Here is a 22,713-nt window from a genome sequence, read left to right as displayed (position 1 = left end):
TGGTTTTATTTTTATTTATTTTTTTAAATGTCAGCCTCAACGAAATGCAATATTACTATGTTTTTTATAAAGGAGGAAAGAAGAGACATTTCGTTTTTGTTTCAAAAACCTGAATAGCCTAAAATTGTTCCTCTTTTATTGAAACATATGGAGATAACGAACAGTGTTCCAGATCAAAAGTCCATAAAACAATCGTAATAGGAGCAGAGAAAACACGGACCTCCGAATCATCAGAGGTGGGATTAGGTGCCATGGAGGAATGAGCATCCCTGCCGATCGGTCATACCCGCCGTGTGCTCCTTGTCATGATCGGAAATAACGGAAAATACTTCGTCAATCCAGTGTATAAAATAATGGACCAACAATTAGTATGAAAAACGTCAGTCAACATTTGACTCAATGATAAATTGTATTTGGTGACAAGGTCATTGTATCGACCATAGTACTTACGAAATGATGAATTTAATAAAATGAGCCAGTTGAAATTCTTGTTTCATCAACTTGTTTGTCCATAATTTACCCCGTTGTAGAAACTGGTCATACGCAGAGCATGCTCTTGCGTATCTAATAAACTGAGATATGTAATATGAAGGTGATGAAGGCATATTGCTGCATAAGTAAGGGAAGCTGACGATAGAAAAGTTAAAGTCATTACGTTTATCATAGAGCTTGGTTGTTAGATTACCATGCATAAACGTCTTTTTCAAGTAAAATATCTAAATATGATGCAGATGTGTCAGACTCTGTGGTATCTTTTATCTCAAGCTCACCAGGATATATCGTATGGACATAAGAATGGAAATTACCATTTTTTATCGACAATACGTCGTTGATATATGTATCTAAATGTTGAGTGGAAGGCCATAGGAAATATTTTTTAAATTTTTTTTTCTTTTCACGCATAAAATTTTGCAAAAATTCTGCTTCATGTGAATAAAAAAATAGGTCTGCTAAGAACGGTGTGCAATTTGTACCAATTGGAATTCCAATAGATTGTTGTAAGATCTAGTCACCAAAAACAACATAGATTGATATATTTATTTACATGCTGGTAAATATTTACGCATTTGACATACTATTGATAAGATAGTTTTCCTTCAAAACGATAGTTTCAATTTGGAAAGTTATAATTCTCAACTTACCAAATCATATTTGCATTCTTAAAAAAATATAATGTATAAGAAAATACATCTACAGACTTTCAAGATGCAGATCTTAATAATATTTTAACGAATTACTCTTTGATTAAGGATGTACACTTCTTTCAAAAACAAGGTGAAAAGTCGATTGATTGATTGGTGTTTAACGCCGAGTCGGCCATATATTTCAGCCATATTTCGGCGGAACTATAAGATGGAGTTCAAGGTTCAATTTAAAAATTGAAATAGTACAAGTTACAATGAAGGGTTACAAATGACTTGAAATGTCAAGAAAAAACAGATATAAAAGCAAATTAGCAATGAATAAAACTAATGCCTTAAAGAAAAATGTAAACAACACAACATTCAATCAGTAACATGTGTGAGAATAAGTAGTGTATATTTCATATATTGTAGATCTACAGGTAAAGGCTTAAATATAAAAAACAACTTCTTAAATAAAGAAGTATATAGATTAGATGCAACAGTTCTTGGGAAAAAGATTTGTCCAGGTCAAAGGTCACAGGTATCATCACAATTTTTGCACATATGTAATGCAGAAAATGACCAATTTTGTAATATGTCTAAATATTGGGTTTTTTGACAGTGTTTAAAATTAGTAAGATGGTGGTAATGACATCTAAGATTAGAGCCGCCACACACAGTCCATACGCCCACCCAGGGTCGGTGGTTTCATTGGGCATGCCGGAACCAAATAGTTTCCCAGCCCAGTTGATTGTATCAGATCCTGAACGAGAAAGACCGAGGTCCATGTTTCCTGTGGAGGAGCCCAGATTCAGTTTTGGAGAGGAGACCTCTCGGGGGTTATTGTAATGAGTGCCATATATAGCAATGGCGACCAACACTGCTACACCTGAAAAATAATGCACACGTTAGTGCGCCAGGAATAACTGGCATATGATTAAAACTATTATACAGTGAATAATCCAGTTACCCAAGGCCAAGGACTACTCAGTATTTCCCGTGGAAAAGCAAAATAGAGTTCAATCTTTGTGAATTTTGAATACACTATGTAGAGATTATTGCCGTTTACAACCTGCATAACCCCCAGTAACACATACCTGTCCCTGCTGCAGTCACAGTCGTCAAAATATGTACTAGTCGCCTCTGAGATAATTGAGTCACAAGCAGACAGACGAACACTCCAGCGGTTACCAACAGAAACCCGATCAGACCAATCACAGCGAAGAACCTTGTCACGTGGAGCCAGTCTGATGAAAAAAAATGGTTTTGGATGAAGGAGAAAACGATGTTTCACAGGTCAAAAATATTGAAACATTAAAACATGACATGTGATTAAAATATTGTCTTCGCTTACATTAGTTGTAATATTTCATTTCTCTTTACGCAATGATAATAATATTCCAATATGCAACTGTTTTTACAGAAAAAAAACGAGGTAAAGTGAGCACCAAACTCAGAAAATGATACCCCGCCTCAGATAGGAGTTATATAAATATTTCAATTATTTACACAGTTCTAATACAGATAAGTGAATTATCAAGCCCAAGTAACAAAAAAAAAATGCATAGAATCACTTCTCTGCGTGTGTTTCCCGAGTTCGTGCAAGGTGTTTCGACTCAATAACTTTATGTATGTATGCATAATACTTGTGACTATTCAGATACTCTCATATTATAAGTTTTATATGACTCGAATTGACAAACTTCAACTTTTTTAACTTTGTGAACATACGGAGGTATTTCTGAATGACATCGTCACTTGCCCTTAGGAAAATATATTTTTAATATACTGCAGTATTTTAAATAACCTCATCTTAAAAAAAATGTTACAGTCCTCACTATAAGATATTAACAGTAGTGAAGGAGAAACTTCAAGAGTACTGTGCAACAATATATTCAAGAAAATCAGATGAGGATACTAAAAAAGTCAAAGGAACTTTTGGACAATTTGAAATCACAAGATAAACAGCTTAAAAACTTACGACTTTTTAACTTTGTACACAACCATTCCCCACAATAAATTAAAGTCCAGGCTATTCGATATCATTGATAACTGTTTTTTCAATAAAAATGGAACTCGTAAATTTACTTTATCATCGGTCATTTGCAAAATTATTTTGTTAAAAAGCATTCTGATTGTACACACAAGTACTCTGAAGTCACATCAAAAAGATGCTTAAGTTTCTGATTGATAATATCTCCTTGTATGTTGCTTTTGGAGACCAGTTCCTCCAAAAATCTATTGGAATTCCCATGGGTATCAATTGCGCCCGGTCATGAGAAGACCATCTTCGCTAGCCAAGGGTTTCTGATACGCTACTCTCCTCATAAACCCTTGGCATACGATGAAGTCAAAAGACGGGATTGTTTTCGTCACGTGATAGATACACACAGATTGCGTCATCGACAGAAATAAAGACACGTGTTTAAAGATTTTTTCAAAAATAATTAAGAAGCAATAATTGAGTTATGTTTATTTATTATTTATGGTACAAATCTCAACTTCAATATATATTCTTAATCACGTATTTAGAAGATATTGGATGACACCATAGCCATTCATAGCAGTGCATGTTATCTTACGGATCGTTGTTTACTTGCGTTTTTCATTCCCGAGATTAAAGAGTCAAGAAGTGTCCCGAACGCAAATATCGTCATATACAAAACAAGTATATACTGACAAAACGTCAGAAATACTCAAGCTGTAGAAAGTCAATTAGGAAGCGTCATTAATATCCTTAAATGGTATAAGATGAGGGCTATTGAGTTCAATCCTCTTTTGAATAAACTACATGTACATGAAACAAAATTCGTATATTGAATTTAATTAAGAAATATAATTAATTGTACTACTTTTTAAGATGAATTTACGTTGCACACTTTCAGGAATATTTTATAGAGCATGGTAATCTTGCCGTTTTTTATATTAATTTAATGAATTGTTTTAATGTACACGTTTAGTATACTTCAAACTATATACTTTTTTGTATTTTTTTGCTTAATGACGTACATCACAATCAATATATACATCAATCTAAATAGCTTGCTACAAGCCTGAAGAAAGTTTTTTTTTAAGTGGAAAGGGGGGGGGGGGCTCAGGGCTCCAGTAAATTCCACTTGACTACGGGTTCATCCATCGTTGGAAACCACGGCCAAAATGTACTATCGATACTCTCCTACTCCGGACCGTGTCTTGAGACGAGGGGATTTATCTAGCTGAGCGACATGTCAAATACATATTCCGTACGAATCCAAAAGAAGTTATTATATTATATAGGTTCCGTTACCAAAGCTTAAGATAATACGAGAATTTAACATTGATTTTGCGCTATCATTTTACTGTCACTCAAAGTACATATCATTTGCAGGCCCGTGAAAAGCAATTTCAGTTGGGGGGTACAGCCATACATTTTCTGGCATTGCATTGTAGAATTTGTTAACGATGGGGTAACCTGTGTCACCTTTCAGAGTCTGCAGTGGACTCGTCCAAGGATGCTTTGTCGGCGACTGTAAAAAGTTACCTGAGATTCCTACGCAAAAGAAAGCGCGAAATCTCTGTATAGAAACTTGCGGCTGCGGAACTTCACTCATTGTTCATTCGCCATAGAATAGAATCCGATATTTAACACTTAATATCTTTGAATATAGAGATGTTTTCCAGATAAGCTGCATTTTTGTTTCTAGAAATCTTTTTATCTACAAAAATAATATATTTTTGTGTTTTGAAACTGAGTAAATCGATGACCTAGCATCGTTTTAGATAACTCAAGCCCCTCTAGGGCTTGAGTAAAAAACAATTGCTGATTGGTCGACCGGGTGTGCCGAATCCCAATCAGAACTCGAGAAAAAAAAACACAACTTCTATCAACACCGTATGCCAAGGGTTTATGAGGAGAGTATCGTATCAGAAACCCTTGGCTAGCGAAGATGTGAGCAGACCTATTTTTGTATTCATATGAAGCAGAATTTGTGCAAAATCTTATGCATGAAAAGAAAAAAAAAACACTTGCTACGGCCTTCAACTCGACATTTAGATATATCGACGACTCATTGTCAAATAACAATGGTAATTTCCATTCTTATGTCGATACGATATATCCTGGTAAGCTTGAGATAAAAGATAACACAGAGTCTGACACATCTGCTTCATAATTAGATATTTTACTTAAAAAGACGTTAGAGGTTATCTAACAACCAAGTTCTATGATAAACGTGATGAGGTATAAACTTTTCTATCGTCAACTTCCCTTTAGCAATCTTTCTTCATCTCCTGCATACAAAGTTTATATATCTCACTTGATTCGACACGCAAGAGCACGCTCTGTATGTATATACAATTTCTACAAGAGGTAAATTATTGACAAACAAGTTGATGAAACAAGAATATCAGCAGGCTCGTTTAAAGTCATCATTTCATAAGTTCTATGGTCGATACAATGATATTTTCAGGAAATACAATTTATCATTGAGTCAAATGCTGACTGGGTTTTTTTCATACTAATTTTAGTCCATTATTTATACACTGAATTGACGACGGAATTTTTCGTTATTTCTCGATCATGACAAAGAGCATACGGCAGGTGTGAGCGGTCGGCAGGGGATGCCCACTCCTTCACGGCACCTGGTTTAGGGGCCATAAAACTTAGACGAGCTCACTTTGATCTCAGTCTCACTTTTTTACTATTAATTCCTTTGGGAAAAGTGACACTAAGATCAAAAGTTAGCTCGTCTAAATTTTTATGGCTCCCAGGCCTGACCCCACCTCTGATGTTTTTGAAGTCCGTGTTTGCCCTACTCCGGCCTATTTTGTATTGTTTCTTGGACTTTGATCTTGATATACTGTTCGTTATCTCCATATGTGTAACACTGCATTACATTCTCTTACCTGGCACGGAATCCAATTCCCCATTCCCACACATTTTTAACAAACAGGTTGACATCTCCCATAATCCTGCGTTTCTTTTGATTTCATTACCGAAATATTTCTGTTTTTGAGTGACCCAGTAGTTGCACGAAAAACCAATTATATACACTAAAGTCTGCAAAGGGGCCAGCACCATGCAGATCTTCAGGAAAGTTGTGGACGAGGAAAAGGTTTCTGCGACAGACATATTTGCCACGAGCAGTCTTCAGCTATCTTTGTTGTGTTCTGTTGTAAATTCTCCGAGGCGATTCATCACAATTTTTTTTTTATAGAATTATGCAAATATTCCCTAACAAGCACACACATGATGAATTGTATTAATCAATCTCATAAATAAAGTGATAAACAACGCATTGCAAAATAGTAAAGATTTATTTATTTTTATGTTTAATTTCTTTTCATTGTACATATTTTTTGGAATAGTTTTATGCCCTTTGCATGTTGTGGTTCCAGCACTCCTTACAGGTGCATATTTTTCTTCGGTTTCTCCATACTCACTGATTATGCATCATTGTTAAAATTATAATTGTTTGCAACACCACAGTGATGTAATACTGTTTGTCTTTAAAAAAACCTGAGAATGGAATGTGAAGATAACATGCCCAGAATTCCATTTTAACAATATATTTTACTTGCGGAGTCAATTCAGATTGAAAACAGTGGGGGATCAGATGCCATGGAGGAATAAGCATCCTCCGATGACCAGTCACTTCTACTGCGCCCAATCTCATGATACGGTTAATGGAAAACAATCTGCAGACATCGACATTTAATAAGATTGCCGATTTCCTCGTATCATCAACGTATGTGTCAATTGTTTGACTTGATTTAGAATTATTATATTATATTTATTTCTACATGTATTTCATATTATTTGTTTGATTCTAATATTCAACGCGATTTAATGCCTCAAAGTACGAGTAGTTTAAATTGATGACAACGAATACTGTTATAGTCAAGTAGCATTTGAGAGGGTTGAACACCCATTTCCCCCCAAATGTACGAGGGGTGATCAAAACATCTTTACGATTGAAAATTTTCATGATACATACAGACATAGGCATTTTACTTGGACTTAAATTTTTCGATGATTTATAAGAAAAATACAGTTTTTGCAAAATATTGCATAGATGGTGCCTCTTTTATCCGGATTACTCCTACCACAGTTTTTAAGATGTAAACTTTCTATAAAGTGTACAACCCCGCCGCAAACGAATATGGATAACACTTTTCCAGATGTATTTTTCCGTCCGTCTGTCTCTGAAAACTAATGGTCCTTGTTATAACTTTGTTTTGGAGAAACACCTAACGTTCATATTTGGTTCAGAGATTGCTTATTTTTTGAAACCGACAATGTGTCAAGACCTTGATCCAAGGCCATTCCAACAAGTTCAAGGTCAATGGAAAGGCATAAAATGCTTCTTAAAATATGTTAATCTGTAAATTTAAAGGCTGAATCAAGAATTAATAAACATGTTATTGGAGATTGACTTAAGTCTGTTTCATGATCCTTGGTCCTGAAAACTGACCAGTATATAATCCCAAGTTATTCCGGGAAGTTTTCAAAGCCACTGTAAGGAATAATATAAAACTCTTGTCTGGCCTATAAATTCGTAATGAAGGACCACAAAAAGCTCTTACTTGGTTCAAAGATTTCTGGCTCTGGTGCCATAAAACTAAGACGAGCTCACTTAATTTAATATTTTGGTTTCAAACTTCTAATCTCTGTTTTGCCAACTGAAGGCATTTAAATACATGTTGTAGAAAATTGAGACTGAGATGAAAAGTGAACTCATCTAAGTTTCATGGCCCCGGAGCCAGAGGATGTGTCATAACCTTGACCAGATAATTCCATCAAGTTCAGGGACATTGGTATAAAGAATGAAAATTCATACAGTAACAGGTTTACAATTTTCTCAAGAAATGACATTTCTGTTTACACAAAGAAAATCGTTTTTCCTCTTTATCAGTGATTTTGTATTTCTATCAGTATAACGTTATATAGTTATATAGTAGATGAAATAAAATATCCAATAAACTAAAAAATGAATTTAAAAATAAATAAAAAGTGTGAGCAGGTGTGAATAAATAGATAAATAAACTAAAACAAAATAAAATAAAAATTTGAATTATTTAATTAATAATAAATTAATGAGAAGGGGTGGAAAAAAAGAGCAAGTAAGTGAGTGAAGGACACGTTGTTTTCCGGAATCGGTAGATCTGTACCGTTGAATAGTTTATGTATTACAAATTCAACATGGTGGCGTTTGGGGTGTAAACAAAAAGAAACCACATTTCTGGACGATTTTCATGAGTGTTAGTTATTTATGTGCAGCATATAAGAGTGTCAGAGGAGTCAGTATAACAGCACTGTTTGATTATAAATTCATTGAGGTCTTATAATGTTAAAAAGTGCGATGCACTGAAGGACCAGGACTTCAAATAGATTCAACTCTTCAACTATCAGTCTGCTGCAAATATTTTCTTCCCTCAGACTCAGAGGGTAACGGAAATAAAGGTGAATAATTCTGCATTTTATCCGGTATTTGCAATATCTTAGCAAATGATTTTAAATAATTAAATATTCATAATATTTTAATTTTAAAAAACGAGACCCTTTCAGAATAACTGAGCTGTACTACTCTTTTCCATGGCGAAATGATTACCTATCAACTAAAACATTGCCAAGCGTTATTAATTTGCCATGCAATGGCTGCAAATGAGTAGTACCGCAGCTATCATGAAAGGGTTAATTGTAATGGCTGGGAAAGCCTTCAAAGGAGAAGGATGTGTCAAACTAGACTGGGATTCATTGGAAGCAGTGCCTACTGAATCTCCAGTCAGGTGCTCTACCAACTGAGCTATCTAGCCAGTGGATAGATTGTTTGATTGTTAAAAAAATGAACATCCTTATTTGTGGTGAGGATTATTCTAACTATCTAGCCACCAGCTCTTGAATCTGTCTGCATGACCACCACATTTCTCCCTCCTTAAAGATCATTGGCTCCCAAAGACACAAACCCAGGCTCTTTCCTGAAACAATGTATGTTGATAAGATTGAAAATAAGATTGAAAAAACAGGAGAAATGTAAAAGGTAGAAGGATGTTGAGGGGTCCTCCCCTAATAGAGGGTTATGGAGGAATACCAGAATAACGAAGGGATTATGTCATTGTATAGGGTAAATTCCCTAGCCCCTGAGTTCTAGAGGCAACCCTGCAATGAAGGATCTTTCTCGTGTCACGTCCATAGCTCCTAATATAATGGGAGAGGAAAAAAATGTGACAGACCAGACCAGGATTTGAACCCAGGCCCCCAGAATCTCCAGTCATCATGTCAGATACTCTGTGAACTGAGCTATGTGACAGCCACAGAACCCCTCTGACTGCAACACGTATTAATGATATTTTGTTTGCACACTCGTCTGGTCTGTAAAATTTTTCTCTCTCCTATTACATTTGGTAGTGTGGCATGCCCTGAAGTGACAGTGAAAGACTTGTCAGGAAAGAGAGCCGTGGTTGTTGTCTCTAGGGGCTGGAGACCATGAGGGAGGGAGGAATATTGCGTCAATTGCCTATGGCCAGATGACTCCTGTGAAAGAGCACCTGACTGGAGGTTCAGTAGGTCTGGGTTGGAATCCTGGTCAAGTCTGTCACGATGCGTTCTCCTTTGCTGTTACAAACAAAATCTAATATAAAATAAAATTAATAATTTGTATCATCATGTACTAAGATAGTTCTGGTTTTGTTTTAGAGTCCTGTATAATTTGTGAGGCTGCAGAATACAGATCTTTGTTTTAAAAATCTGTTTGGTAATCAGAATGGATTCTGGTGGAATATTGATGGCTGGAGCAGATAAGCCATACCAGTGTAATGTTTGCTTCAAGAGGTTTACCCAGAAAGCTCATCTGACCACCCACCGCCGTACTCACACCGGGGAAAAACCATACGCCTGTCATATCTGCCAGAAGAGGTACCTACACTACTGTACACAACAACCATTGTTTTCACTTGTCATTTTTAAAAATTACAGTAAAAGAAGCTTATAGCAAAGTGCAAGAGAGGAACATTACCGTTATTTGTTATAAACCTAATCTTGTTATATCCATTAGGTTTATCATACGCTTTTAAAGTATGCGAACATAGAATGAAAATCGGTTAAATCACTGTGCTATATAAGTGTGTATGCATTACATACATGTATATAAGCAGGTTAGCTGTAACTGTACAGTGTATAAACTTACATGAACAATTTGATATCTCTCTTTTGTTCAAATTTTAAGATTTATTTATTAAAAATATATCTTTCGTCATTGTCATTAAACTTCAGTTTACAATCATATACTTCATGAATTCCTCTGTTTGCTATTCTTTTAGATTTGCACAGTCCTCCCATCTGAACTCACACAAGCGAACACACACAGGAGAGAAACCTTATTACTGCGTCATATGTAGCCTGGGATTCTGTCGAAAGCAGCGCCTAGAACAACATTTACGGGAGGTTCACAATGAACAAGGCTCCCTACCAGATCTCTCAACCTCCGAGTTCCATCAAGGATTCTCTGGTTTAAATTTTCCCGAGTTTAAAACAGATATAGGCAACCCGGCAAACCTGGGGACTGCCAGTCACAGGAGAAAACCAAATGTCGTAAACCGGTTCAGCATCGAAGATTTTAGTTCTGTGGGATCATCTGATAATGCAGAAGATGGCACGGATAAAGCCAACAAAAGTTGTCACGTGAAGTTAGAGGAGGCGGGATCACTGGACATGGATACAATCAGTCTGCCTCCAGACAGCGCATCATTCCCCGAACCGACTAGCTCTCTTGAACCCAAACCAAAGAGATCAAGGAAAAAGACATTAAAACAAGAGAAGATCAATGTGAGGGACAGTAATTTCACCGAGGCACAGGGAGATTCAGGAGACGAGGCGGATATGGGGGACGGAGCCAGCGTCACAAGTGAGAGCAACTTGTCTGGCTCAGAAATCAGTCTGTCCTCATCTCCACAGAAATGTCAGCTGTTCCCTGCCATGAGTAAAAGTTCTAAATCCATGGCCCGCTATAACAGCCTAAGTAGTAAACCGTCCCCTAGTCTTTATAACTCCTCCATAGGTACCAACTCTAGGATCTGTCTGGTTAATTTTACCAATGAGGATCTGTTTACACATATGATGTCTAGGGATGACGTGTACAAATGTGAATATTGTTGTGTTATATTCCAAGACGCAGCCATGTATCATCTCCATCGCAGTATGCACGATAAAATGGACATCCGGTGTTGTAACATGTGTGGAAAATTAGCCAGTGACAAGTACGACTTTATAGCACACTATCTCAGTGAACATAAATAGAATTGTCTTGTATAAAAACTTACCAGGGGTAAGTGTTCGTTCATTCAGCATTTTTAGGTCACCTGAGTCACTCTTGTGAGTCATTGTGAGGTTTTGAGATCTGACTGTAGTATTATGTGCGAGTTGTAATTAGCAAAAGTGTTTTTACCAGATTTGTTAACTTCATGACCTCTGGGTTAGGGTTTGAACAAATAGAGAAAGTTGTATTCTACTTTGAGAAAAGTTATTTCCCTTTGAATTTTGAAATCCATGTACAAGTGTTTGTGTATTATACTCATATGATTGTTAAGGCCGTTCAGCCACTTGTTGAAAAAAATCTGAATCCTTATATTCATAACTAATCTGAAAAAAAAATCCCAAAATGAAGGGTATATAAGTATGAGTCATTCCACACCTTTGTCTATTTTTACCTTATGTAAAATTGTTTAGACTTTTGTTTTCATTAAGGGGGATGTACAAGCCATATTGGATCTAGTCTGGTGTAAACTAAGAAATACCAAGAATGCGCTTAATACTCTACTAAACTAGCCCAAAGTTACTCAAAGTGCTAATGCACTAATTATCTACTGTTAGAGACCAAAATTAGTAAACAATTAAGTTTATTTTGTCTTAATTACAAGAAAATTAATCAAGTTAGAACTGCGCAGCTACAGCATTCATGAGATGAAAAATGCATTGAAAATGGAGTTAGTTTGATTCATTGATAATATGGCTACAACCATTTGTTTCGTTTTTTTCTTGTCATTATCCATAATTCTTGAAAATTTGATTTTTCATATGGGTGTCTTCATGAGGCCATGTGTTTATTTCGTCCGACATTCCTCTGTCACACAGAGTTCGAATAACAATGATTTTAGAATAAATGCGACCATAATAACACCAAGACAAGAAATTACTAAGTAATAATCATTAGGTTATATTACTTACTACTTTTATTTGTTGCATCGCATCGTCTGATTAATGAAAAAACGCGATTTTAACCTCACTCCAGCAAATCGGGAAAAACTGTTCTGTTTACAACTCGAAATTCCTCGCTAAAATTATTCCACTAAGCACATGGTTGGCATGTGCATATATCTGCTGTGGATAAATCCGTTTATTACCATGATTATATTTAATTTTTCATGGAACAAGTCTTGATAATTTGTTGGTTTCTTTAAAACTCAAGAAAAAAAGATAAAAATGTCCTAAACATATGTGTTTACGGTGGGTCTTTTTTCTGTGGCGATAGAAGTTATTTTCAAATGGGGCACTGCAAGGAGGATGCTTAGCATTTAATTTGAAAATGTTAAACAATACGCAGTGCATGAAAAATAGATTGTAATTACATGTCTTACATTCGAAAAGTTGGTACATATGTCTATTTTGTTTATAAGTTAGATAGAAAAAATAGGCATTTATAGGACTTCCTTCAGGCACCTCACATAAATAGCTAGAATGTTTGCAATGACCCACACATTGTATGGGGTCATGTTTGGACACAAAAACGCATCATGTCTCATTATGTTGACAACGTTGTAAGCTCTCGCTCATTGAACATACGAAGCTTGATAAAATATAATGAGTTGTTTCTATGAAATTTAGAAGCGAACACAATGTTTGCAATGAAAGGTCCATTGCATATGCTATGTCTATCATCGCAAAAAAAGTGATTGCTACCCCCCCCCCCCTCCCCCGAAAATCCTTTGTTTGTTTTTCAAAATAGTGTCAAAGATTAAAAATAAGTGCATTACTAAGTATGTGATGGAACATGTACTAGCCTTATAATACCACTTGTTATAAAAATATTTGGTTGCCCTCTCCCGATCTATATAACTGCCTAGAAATGGCCCGACTCATTTTTTTAACATTCCTTTACACGATATTTTTTTCTTTTTCTTCCGTAAACAATTCTGTTTAAATTTTAAGGATTTTTTTTTCTCACCTATAAATACGGACCCAATAATTTTTCCCTGAGTTGGGAGGACCACCAAACATCATTTTAAAGATGTTTATAAGTTTATTTTTTCTCTTTACTTTGTACAATTGTAATTTTGAAAATATGGGCAAATAGAAAAAAAAAATATGTTCAAACTAAATAAATTACTTCAAGCCACACTATAACACCTTTCCTCTTTTAAAAGTGTTCATATTATTTGAAATATTTTGCAACTGTAATTCTCTTCTACATTTAAAGATTGTTATGCCCCTCCATATTAAGAAGAGGTCTGGAAAACAGGATTCTGTGCTAAAAATAGACCTCGTGCTGCTATCCATGAACTACTTTCATGGTTCTTTACACTCTTTTTGAAGACAATAGTACCTTGTTTTGAACTTGAAATTATCATTTAAAAGTGCAAAATTTAGACATTTTCTCAACAAATGGTTGTAGAGAGAACATTACTGCACAGGTTGCATATTTTTTTGGATTTTTTAAGGCTCTGCTGAATTCTGTAGCTGCGCAGTTCTAAGGAGCATATCAAAAGCATTTTTCTGCAAAAGTATAGATTATATATGCACAACATGCATTCGGTTATGCATATTTATTGTATCTTTATCAAAAAGACTTAAAATTTGATCAAAATATAATGTATTTTAGCCATTTGAAGAAATGTTTACATTTTGCTCTCACTGCACTAAAGGTGGCCGTACATCCCCCTTAAGAGCTATGGACTAGTCAAGCTTTTTTTTTTGACACAGCATTGTAACATTTGCCTTTGTTACTGAGTCAATTAGAATTATACAATCAAGTATTTTATGTAAATGTCTGATTATATCTGATGATTTCTTCAGATGTTTACACCTGCATTGAAATATTATTGTACAAATACTCAAGTAATAAAGAATAAGCATTACTTATTTTTATGTTATTCATAAGACATACAAACAGTTGTATCTGTTGAATTTAGATTACATGTACTTTACCACTTCTGCCTGCATTGCACATTTATGAGAGCATTTAACCTACAGTCGCAGAGTAAGGAGTTGATCCTTACATCTTGGGATTGAATCCAATTCTTGGTCCTGGAGCCTGAAGATAAAACTATATATAAACCTAGGTCCTGTGTCACAGTAAGTGCTGGCACAACAAAAAAGAATGTATTCTTACTGCTAAATGGCCCTTAGTGCCCAGTACAGGTCTACAGTTGCAACCCTTCACTGGCAAGTGGCGATGTCTCAAAATGGGTGAACAGTGTGAAGGGATGTTACACAAAAATCCCAAAAAACTTGTTTACAATGCTTTCCCTTTCCTATCCTTGCTTATAGTATGAACACACTGTGTTTATGATGTTTATATACATGTATGCCAAGCTTAATTGACAGGCAGCTAATTGTAATGAACTGTTGCTGATGCTGAGAAAAAATAAATATTAAATATTTTTAATCTTATAATTTATGAATGCATTTTAAGGTACTCTGATCCTCGGGTTCTGAAAATCAAGTATTAACCAATTGATAATGCTCACAAAAATTTCTCTGAATTCTCAAAGTAACGTGTTTTTACCCATGATAATTCTTCAAACTACACCTGTGAAGTTAATCATATTATTTATGGAAAAGGAGTAAACCTGAAATAAATGTTCAGGAAATGCGAATAAAAACACCTTCTATGCATTTTCCAATTCAAATTTGATCAACAAACACATTTTAGAAATTGGCAAAGGGAAGTAACTCTAAAATAAAAATTAGACAAAAATATGAATATAATGGCAGTGTCTATGTTTTGCTATGGGAAACCCAAAGTATGTGTCAGATCAAAAAGTCAACTAGGAGGTCACAATGGCAATATGTAATAAAGATTCTGTGAAAGTTTCATCAAATTTCATTCAGTGGATTGAGAGGAGTTGCGGATATAAAGAGATGGGTACCCCAAAGAGTAACAGACGGATGGATGGACATACAGACAGACGGACGGACGAACATCCAGATTACTATTTTCCAGCCCATTTTTCAAGCGGGGGTATAAAAATCATAGGTATTCGGGTTTTTGAAGAAGTTGCACAATTTTTATACATATAAGGTACTTTTGTTCCTTCTATTTACTTCGATCATTTTACAATGCATAGTGTATAAATATTTTCCTATGCAAAACACCATCTATCCTTCTAATTTCATATCATATTAATAAACATTGGTATCTATGGTTAGATGAAAAGAACCTCAATTTCTTTAAATAATATGTATTTTTAAAATACAATTATGGGGTAAAAAATTTCGACTTTTTAAAAGACCTTTCATCGTCGGAAACCCAAGGGTGATCTCGTCTTTACTTATCAGAAAAGACGAGATCATCCGTAGGTCTCCGACGATGAAGACCTTTATGTGAACTTCAAAGAACCTTGAAGCACATTGATAGATATAAAATGAAAATTGTTGCATGAATTTTTTTTTCAAGCTTCATTTTGAGACTTATTGAATTAAATTATAAATTAAAGAGTCATCTTTCCTGGCTGAGCTAGGATCGGAGTACCTTAAGTAAAACGTGATTGTAACGATGGATGAGATTGTGAAATACTTAGAGTATTTTAATTAATGAAGAATAGATTGAGTGCATCTTCCACTCAAAACACCAACATCCCATTCCCCTTCCTGTTTTGTCATTGGCAAGGATGAACTGTATTTTATAAAATGATAATGATAATAATTTTCCAGTCCGTTTTTTAATAGGCAATTTTTCCCCTAATGCCATTTCTAAATTGAGAAAAAATTGAACAGTTTATACATGTACATAAGTTTGCTGATTCAACGGATTCAAGTAAATCGAATAGCTCCAATTTGACAGCTTTGGAAACTGATGAGCAATGGGATCAGACACGTACGAATCTACCCCGCCCCCAACTTTTTTTTCTCTCCAAACACAACTTTTTATTGTTGAAAATGTTCGGTGAAAGGTCAGTCCCCTCACTTTTTGTTTCAGTATACATGTAGTTATTTTGTAGTTGTTTGAATGAAGAAAAGTACTGCAAGAAGTTGGTACACTTTTCTAAAAAGGAAGAATATTACATTTAGTCATTTTTTTTTCCAAATATCATATTGAAATAAAACGCCCGGCATAGGTGGTTAAATATCATAACAAATAAGATTTTTTATAGAGACATATAGGCACACACACATAATATATATTATCAAATACATCCTGACGATTTGATTGCAAGTTCATGCGAAAAATATATGTACGTCCTAATGTTAACTTTAAATGATGATTCTATTTCCGGTTTTACTTTCGTTTTTCAAAAATCTTCATCATTCCCTGTAATATGTCTCAAAAGATGAATTGGTTTAATGGAAGTATACCTGAAGCTATTCAGAGATCCAAGCAACAGAAAGTTCTTTTCATTGTCTACGTTCATGGTTAGTATACTTGGATGATCATTATTTTGAGCCTAACGTTTCAAGACAAAATATCAGATATGGCAAGATATCGTAGGATACTGCGTTTTAAGGTGATGCTAAATTACTAAAAGATAAATAAGGAATGTATCCTGTAAAAAAAGTATTCAAAACTCAGTACCAATATCTTGCCATATATGAAACAAGAGACCCAGAGTTTGCTCTTTAAAAAAGGTACGGACACCATATCCTTCTTTTAAGAGGATAACAGAGTCTTCTAAAATTCTTTTATATTTTTATAGCATATTTTATTTTATAGCTTTAAATATAATATTTCTGATTACCTATGTTTTATTTAATTCAGATGAATCAAAATTTTATTTTACAGGACAAAACGACATGTCAACAGAAATGGATAAGGTATGGAATGACCCAGAAGTCATAACATTGTGCAATAGTAGTGGAAGTGTCGCCATCAAACTTGCTGCAAACAGGTGAAAGAAAATTCTGTACAGAAAATGAATTGTTGTCTTTAAACATTAATCGTGAATAACAGATTAATCTGAGAATGCTTAAAAAGATTTTGATTGTATGCAGTGAATTTAAGTTATATATTACAGTTAATTAATAGGTCTGAAATATGCATGAGAATCTATGTAAGAGGTAAACATACAGATAATGTAACACAAGCAAAAGCAAAATTCCAGAGATATATAAAACAAAATGTTTGTCTTGTATTTCAGTGAGGCGTGCGGACATTTTTCACAGATCTGTATCTTTTTCTCTAATACCAATAAGTTTTATATATATAATGATATAATATTGTAAATACCATGGCATAAGCAAAGTCAGGCCCAAAACTTCAAACAGATTATTTTATTCAAGAAATAAGAGATAATTTTTAAAAGACTTTTATCAGGATGTACATACAGGTTGCCCATAAAGGCCGAGTCCTTTTATACAACCAGTTAATGAATGAATGACCTTTATTTAAAAAAAAGACAATGAATTGTCACACACAGAAGTGATTATATAGGACGTGCAGGAAGGTAGATGATTATTTTAGTGTCATTATAATCCCAAGTCAAAAAAACACCCATAAATAAAAAGGAGGAAGTATTTCAATTGGAGTCTAGAATATGTATGAATATAATTCCTTCAGTGGCAATGAGCAAGTGGAAATTTTAGGGAGACGCAAGATTTATAAAAAAAAATTGGTATATAAATTTTTTGTGTATGAATTTTAGCAATTTTTTAACGACTAGGGAGATAACTATAACAACTAACACAGAGTAAATTGTTCGCAATCTCAGAACCCACGCTAATAATGCAAAAATTAAATCCTTGCTAATAACTCTGCTCATACAGTATTTTTGTGATACAAATTCAAGCCTTAACTCTATAAAGTTCCCGTTGTGGTTGTGCCCTCTACATATTTTATTGGGGTCAACGGGGCACCTATTGAGGTGACAGCAGGTCACAAAGAGAAAGCAGAGTTTGTTAAAGTCATTCAGAATGTGATCAAGGTATGTCAGGTTGTAAGGAAAATCTTTTAAATTTATTCTTACATGTATTTTCTATTGACCAAGTTATGTGCAAGTCATCTACTTGAATTAAGAATAAAATGTCTATCATTCCTGCTATGTTTTGTAGTTACACAATGATCAGTTGTCTGCAGCCCAGCCTAGTCCACCCACTGCCGTGGTCCAACCCAGCACATCCACAGCACAAAGCACAGCACCAAGCACATCTACACAGCCAGCAGAGATAGAGAAGCCTCCTCTGGAGGAACGAGTACAGAAGTAAGATTTATATTAAGTAATTATGTTTACCATTTCTGGATTAGAAAAGTTTTTTTTGCATTAGATAGAAGTTATTACACAGGTGTTATTTGCAGAGCAAAAGAGAAAATGGAAATAAAGAGAGAGGAAAAACAGAAAACTGAGAAAGAGGTAGAGGATATGTACAAATATATCAGTAATATTTATGTGCATCAGTGATTTTTAAGGCCAATAGGCCATGCAAAGTTAATTCCTTGGTTCTCAGGCCTTTTTTCAAGAAATATGATGAGGGAGGGAGACCTTTTAATTTATTACTTTTTTCTTGCCCCCAAAACATGATGAGGCAGCTTTTTACTTTGTACAAAACCTCAAAAAATGATGAGGCAGGTGATTTGTTCTTTTTATTTTATTGATTTAGCAGTAAAAATGGTCAAGGAGGCACCCTTGAAAGAGATGAGGGAGGGCCTGAGAACCCAGAAATTAATTTTTTATGGCCTAATATATCAGTAATATTTAATATGTGTATGTGTATCAGTAATATTTATATGTTCAGTATTGATATAAAAAAAACAGGAAAGTAGTGTAAGATTTCATGTATTTATTATAAACTGGACAACATAAAATATTGTTTTATCATTTATTGGGGTTATTTCTAATCAATTTCCTGTATAATTTGATTGAAATTAGAAAGTGAAAGAAGAGGAAAAGGAAAGACGGAAGCTTGGAAAAGATTTACAGAAACTTAAGGATTTCCAGAAGGAGAGAGAACTGAAGGATTCCGCGGAGCAGATGAGGAAAGAAAAGGCTGAAGAGAAGCGTCAACGAGACAAAATCAGGGAACAAATAGCTAGAGATAGGTATAGACTTAGGGAACAGACAACTGGATAACAGAATAGGTTAAAATTAAAGAACATAAAGCTAGAGATGATTAGGGAATCATAAAACAGGTAAACCAACAACTGGGTATTCAAATAAGAGAAATTCTTGTTTCGTTTAGGGAGGAGAGAGCAGCTCGCTTCAGAAAGGAGACCCAGGAACAGAAACTGGCAGCAGAGGAGAAAAAACAGGCGCAACTATCAGCACGACAAAAACTCACAGAGGAGGAGGAGGCCAAGAAAATGTGAGCTCCATAGGATTGATTAATGTATAGGGAAAAGATTAGTGAAGAGTTATCATTTTCTCACTTTTGTTGTCTGAAGATCCATATATAATCATTTTTGAGAAATTTTCTATTGATTTATTTACTAGAGTACATGTATCAATCTTTTGTTTGTTTGTTGTAGGGAGATGACCAGGATCCAGGTTCGACTCCCTGACGGAACGTCAATATCCAACACATTCCCGTCCTCTGATATACTGCGGAGTGTTTATACCGTTGTCTCAGGAGTAAGTTCAACGTTACTTGATAAAAAGAAATACATATAAAAAAAAAACAGCTGTGTTCTGTCTATGGACAAATGTTTTCTTTTACACACTAGTTTGTGTAATTTATATGATTTCTTTTACACTAATTTTGGAGTTCTGTACTATTTTGTGTTTTTTGTTTTGCAGCGTATTGGTGCTGACGTTACCCTTTCTACAGTCTACCCAAAGAGAATCTTTACACAGGAGGACATGTCACAGACTCTGCTATCATTAAATCTGGTCCCCTCCTCTGTGTTAATAGCTGTACCAGTAAGTATATTTCATACACACACTGCTCTTTCTGAGTGTGGTTTCCTTCTCTGTGATCGGTGTGCACCAAAAGCACTAGCCAAATGCCCAAACATTAGTCAAATTTCGTTCGGGCTAGTAGAATGCATGTAGGCACTAGCAAGATTAGACTAGCAGAATTTTCAGTTGCATTTTACATCTATTTTCAATTAACAATCTTTCACAAATAAGACCTCACAAAGATAGAAATCATTTCTCATTTTTCTCATTTTGGGTATATTCAAGCAAAATTAAAGATATGGTTGGTTGGTTTTAAGAAATTTGAATCTACTCATATATGACTAAAATTCTCAAGCCATTTCCTTTTTATTTTAATTCCAACATCTTTTACATATAATTTATACAGTGGATAAATTAAGCAACTCAAGCTTATCAAAATTAATAATTTTGCCAATTGAGCATTGATAAAATTCTGTTTGAACTGTATATGAAATATCTTTACAGAGAAAATCCAATGTGATATCCAAGCCAGGGAATTCAGGTGGTGGAATTCTGGCCTTTATTTTGGCCCCATTTTTATTTTTGTGGAACATGATCCGAGTTTTTCTGTTTGGTGGATCCTCACAAGAAAAAGTCGAGGATACACCACCAACCTCCGAGGAATCTCAGCCCTCATCTCAAAGGAGGACCAGACCTCAAACGTAAGTAAATCTAACAAATCTCAGTCATCTCAAAGGAGGGCCAGACCACAAACGTAAGTAAATCAGACAAATATCAGTCCTCATCTCAAAGGAGGACCAGACCACAAACGTAAGTAAATCTAACAAATCTCAGCCCTCATCTCAAAGGAGGACCAGACCTCAAACGTAAGTAAATCTAACAAATCTCAGCCCTCATCTCAAAGGAGGACCAGACCTCAAACGTAAGTAAATCTAACAAATCTCAGCCCTCATCTCAAAGGAGGGCCAGACCACAAACGTAAGTAAATCTAACAAATCTCAGTCCTCATCTCAAAGGAGGAGAAGACCACAAACATAAGTAAATCTTATAAATCTCAGTCCTCATCTCAAAGGAGGACCAGACTACAAACGTAAGTAAATCTAACAAATCTCAGTCCTCATCTCAAAGGAGGACCAGACCTCAAACGTAAGTAAATCTAACAAATCTCAGCCCTCATCTCAAAGGAGGACCAGACCTCAAACGTAAGTAAATCTAACAAATCTCAGTCCTCATCTCAAAGGAGGAGCAGACCACAAATGTAAGTAATTCAGACAAATCTCAGTCCTCATCTCAAAGGAAGACCAGACCACAAACCTATGTAATGTATAGGACCAATATGAACTGAAATGCATCTAAATTCTTTTTTAGTTTATGGTTTTTATTCACTGTAGAAAGGTTAAAATAAGAGTACGTCAAAGTGAACCCTCTAGAAAAAGGTGAAGAGCTAGTGCTTATGTCAGAAGTCAATCAAAATAAGCTTGTGTCAGAAGAAGTCAAATTAATTGTCTCTAACCTACAAATGTAATTCTTAACCACTTCAAGTTTATTTGTTCCTTTGTTGTAGAGCCTACCAGCGGAGACCCATACGGTCAGAGGGAAATGTCCGCAGGTTGACTGAAATGAGAGATGACGATGATGAAAACGCCACATGGAATGGGAACTCCACCCAACAAATGTAGGAACCAATCAGAACAATCCTTTACAGCTGTAACAACCAATCAGAGAGAAAGAAAAACCAATATGTTGTTTTGAACCAGCCAGGAGCTGGTGTTTTGGACCAGAATGATCTTGATATGTAAGAATGACCAAGTCAAGTGTAGTGTTAAAAATTGTACATCTATTTCTTTAACAGAACACTTCAGCCTCCAGTACATATATGTTTTTTATTTAATTTCTATTTTAAACCAAGCAAAAACTTTGAAATCGGTGAGATGTTCTTGTCAGAGGAGGTCATGAAAGGTCCTCATAATGTTCATGTATCATTAATGTTCGACAGTTAATTTATTATGGTGCATCTTGATAGCCAAAGGTTTTTAGTCCACTCTGCTCCCTGTAAAGCTGATGAGGAGCAGGGTGGATTATAAACCCTGGGCTAGTGGAAGATAATTGGTGTTAGAAGAGGAAAAATAGTTACTGTTTTTTGGTATTTTTTGGTTTATTTAAAATAAACTTTAATAAAAAAGCCCTGTTATTGTTAATGTTTATGTTTCACCGGGTGTGTTGAATTTTTTAATATCTGCACACATCACTAAGCATGGACTGACATACTGGTGAGTTGGTTTTGCTTTCTCACATTTCAATATCTGTTTTTTTTTGTCTGGATATATATTTTAATTTTTTGTTATCAATAAACAACAAATTTTCTCCTTTGAAGTATTAAGGGTAAAGTTCACTTTTTGAAAGTTCAAGGATGTGCCAATCAAACGCATCCCAAATTCGTAGTTTCAATAATTTCCGGATAAAATAAACTTTATAATATTCCCATGTGAATTGCTACAGCAACATAGAAGTCATGATATATACAGAAATTAGAAAATATTAACTTCAGATTTGTGTCTGTGTCCTTTAATAA

At 34.9% G+C, this 22,713-nt stretch overlaps 3 protein-coding genes across 5 annotated transcripts; 2 read left to right on the top strand and 1 right to left on the bottom strand.

Annotated features, from left to right (window-relative positions):
- Positions 1–1,024: 1,024 nt before the first annotated feature.
- On the bottom strand, positions 1,025–6,288 carry LOC134231138 (uncharacterized). Its single transcript, XM_062713055.1, has 3 exons — positions 6,009–6,288; positions 2,222–2,371; positions 1,025–2,013 (listed from the first exon to the last, which is right to left on the bottom strand). Exons 1-3 carry the CDS (start codon positions 6,232–6,234, stop codon positions 1,724–1,726), a joined length of 666 nt encoding a protein of 221 aa, XP_062569039.1. The 5' UTR covers positions 6,235–6,288; the 3' UTR covers positions 1,025–1,723.
- A 2,117-nt stretch (positions 6,289–8,405) lies between these two features.
- On the top strand, positions 8,406–11,879 carry LOC134231158 (zinc finger protein 271-like). Of its 2 annotated transcripts, none has more exons than XM_062713083.1 (3): positions 8,406–8,565; positions 9,865–10,017; positions 10,422–11,879. In XM_062713083.1, the coding sequence occupies exons 2-3, from the start codon at positions 9,866–9,868 to the stop codon at positions 11,395–11,397; spliced, it is 1,128 nt and encodes a 375-aa protein (XP_062569067.1). In that variant the 5' UTR covers positions 8,406–8,565; position 9,865; the 3' UTR covers positions 11,398–11,879. The 2 variants fall into 2 exon arrangements, with proteins under 2 accessions (XP_062569067.1, XP_062569066.1); XM_062713082.1 differs by having other exon boundaries at positions 8,407–8,565; positions 9,799–10,017.
- A 3,176-nt stretch (positions 11,880–15,055) lies between these two features.
- On the top strand, positions 15,056–22,339 carry LOC134231157 (UBX domain-containing protein 4-like). Of its 2 annotated transcripts, XM_062713081.1 has the most exons (13): positions 15,056–15,062; positions 16,633–16,728; positions 17,096–17,201; positions 17,451–17,479; positions 18,115–18,233; positions 18,361–18,509; positions 18,605–18,659; positions 19,176–19,345; positions 19,486–19,608; positions 19,772–19,874; positions 20,040–20,162; positions 20,646–20,842; positions 21,706–22,339. In XM_062713081.1, exons 2-13 carry the CDS (start codon positions 16,635–16,637, stop codon positions 21,818–21,820), a joined length of 1,383 nt encoding a protein of 460 aa, XP_062569065.1. In that variant the 5' UTR covers positions 15,056–15,062; positions 16,633–16,634; the 3' UTR covers positions 21,821–22,339. The 2 variants fall into 2 exon arrangements, with proteins under 2 accessions (XP_062569065.1, XP_062569064.1); XM_062713080.1 differs by lacking the exon at positions 15,056–15,062 and having other exon boundaries at positions 16,594–16,728.
- Positions 22,340–22,713: the final 374 nt, after the last annotated feature.

The sequence above is a fragment of the Saccostrea cucullata genome, unplaced genomic scaffold (genome assembly GCF_032062105.1).
Source record: "Saccostrea cucullata isolate Sc308-1 unplaced genomic scaffold, CSIRO_AGI_Scuc_v1 ctg645, whole genome shotgun sequence".
Classification (NCBI taxonomy): domain Eukaryota; kingdom Metazoa; phylum Mollusca; class Bivalvia; order Ostreida; family Ostreidae; genus Saccostrea; species Saccostrea cuccullata.
This window is presented reverse-complemented; position numbering and strand designations above follow the sequence as displayed.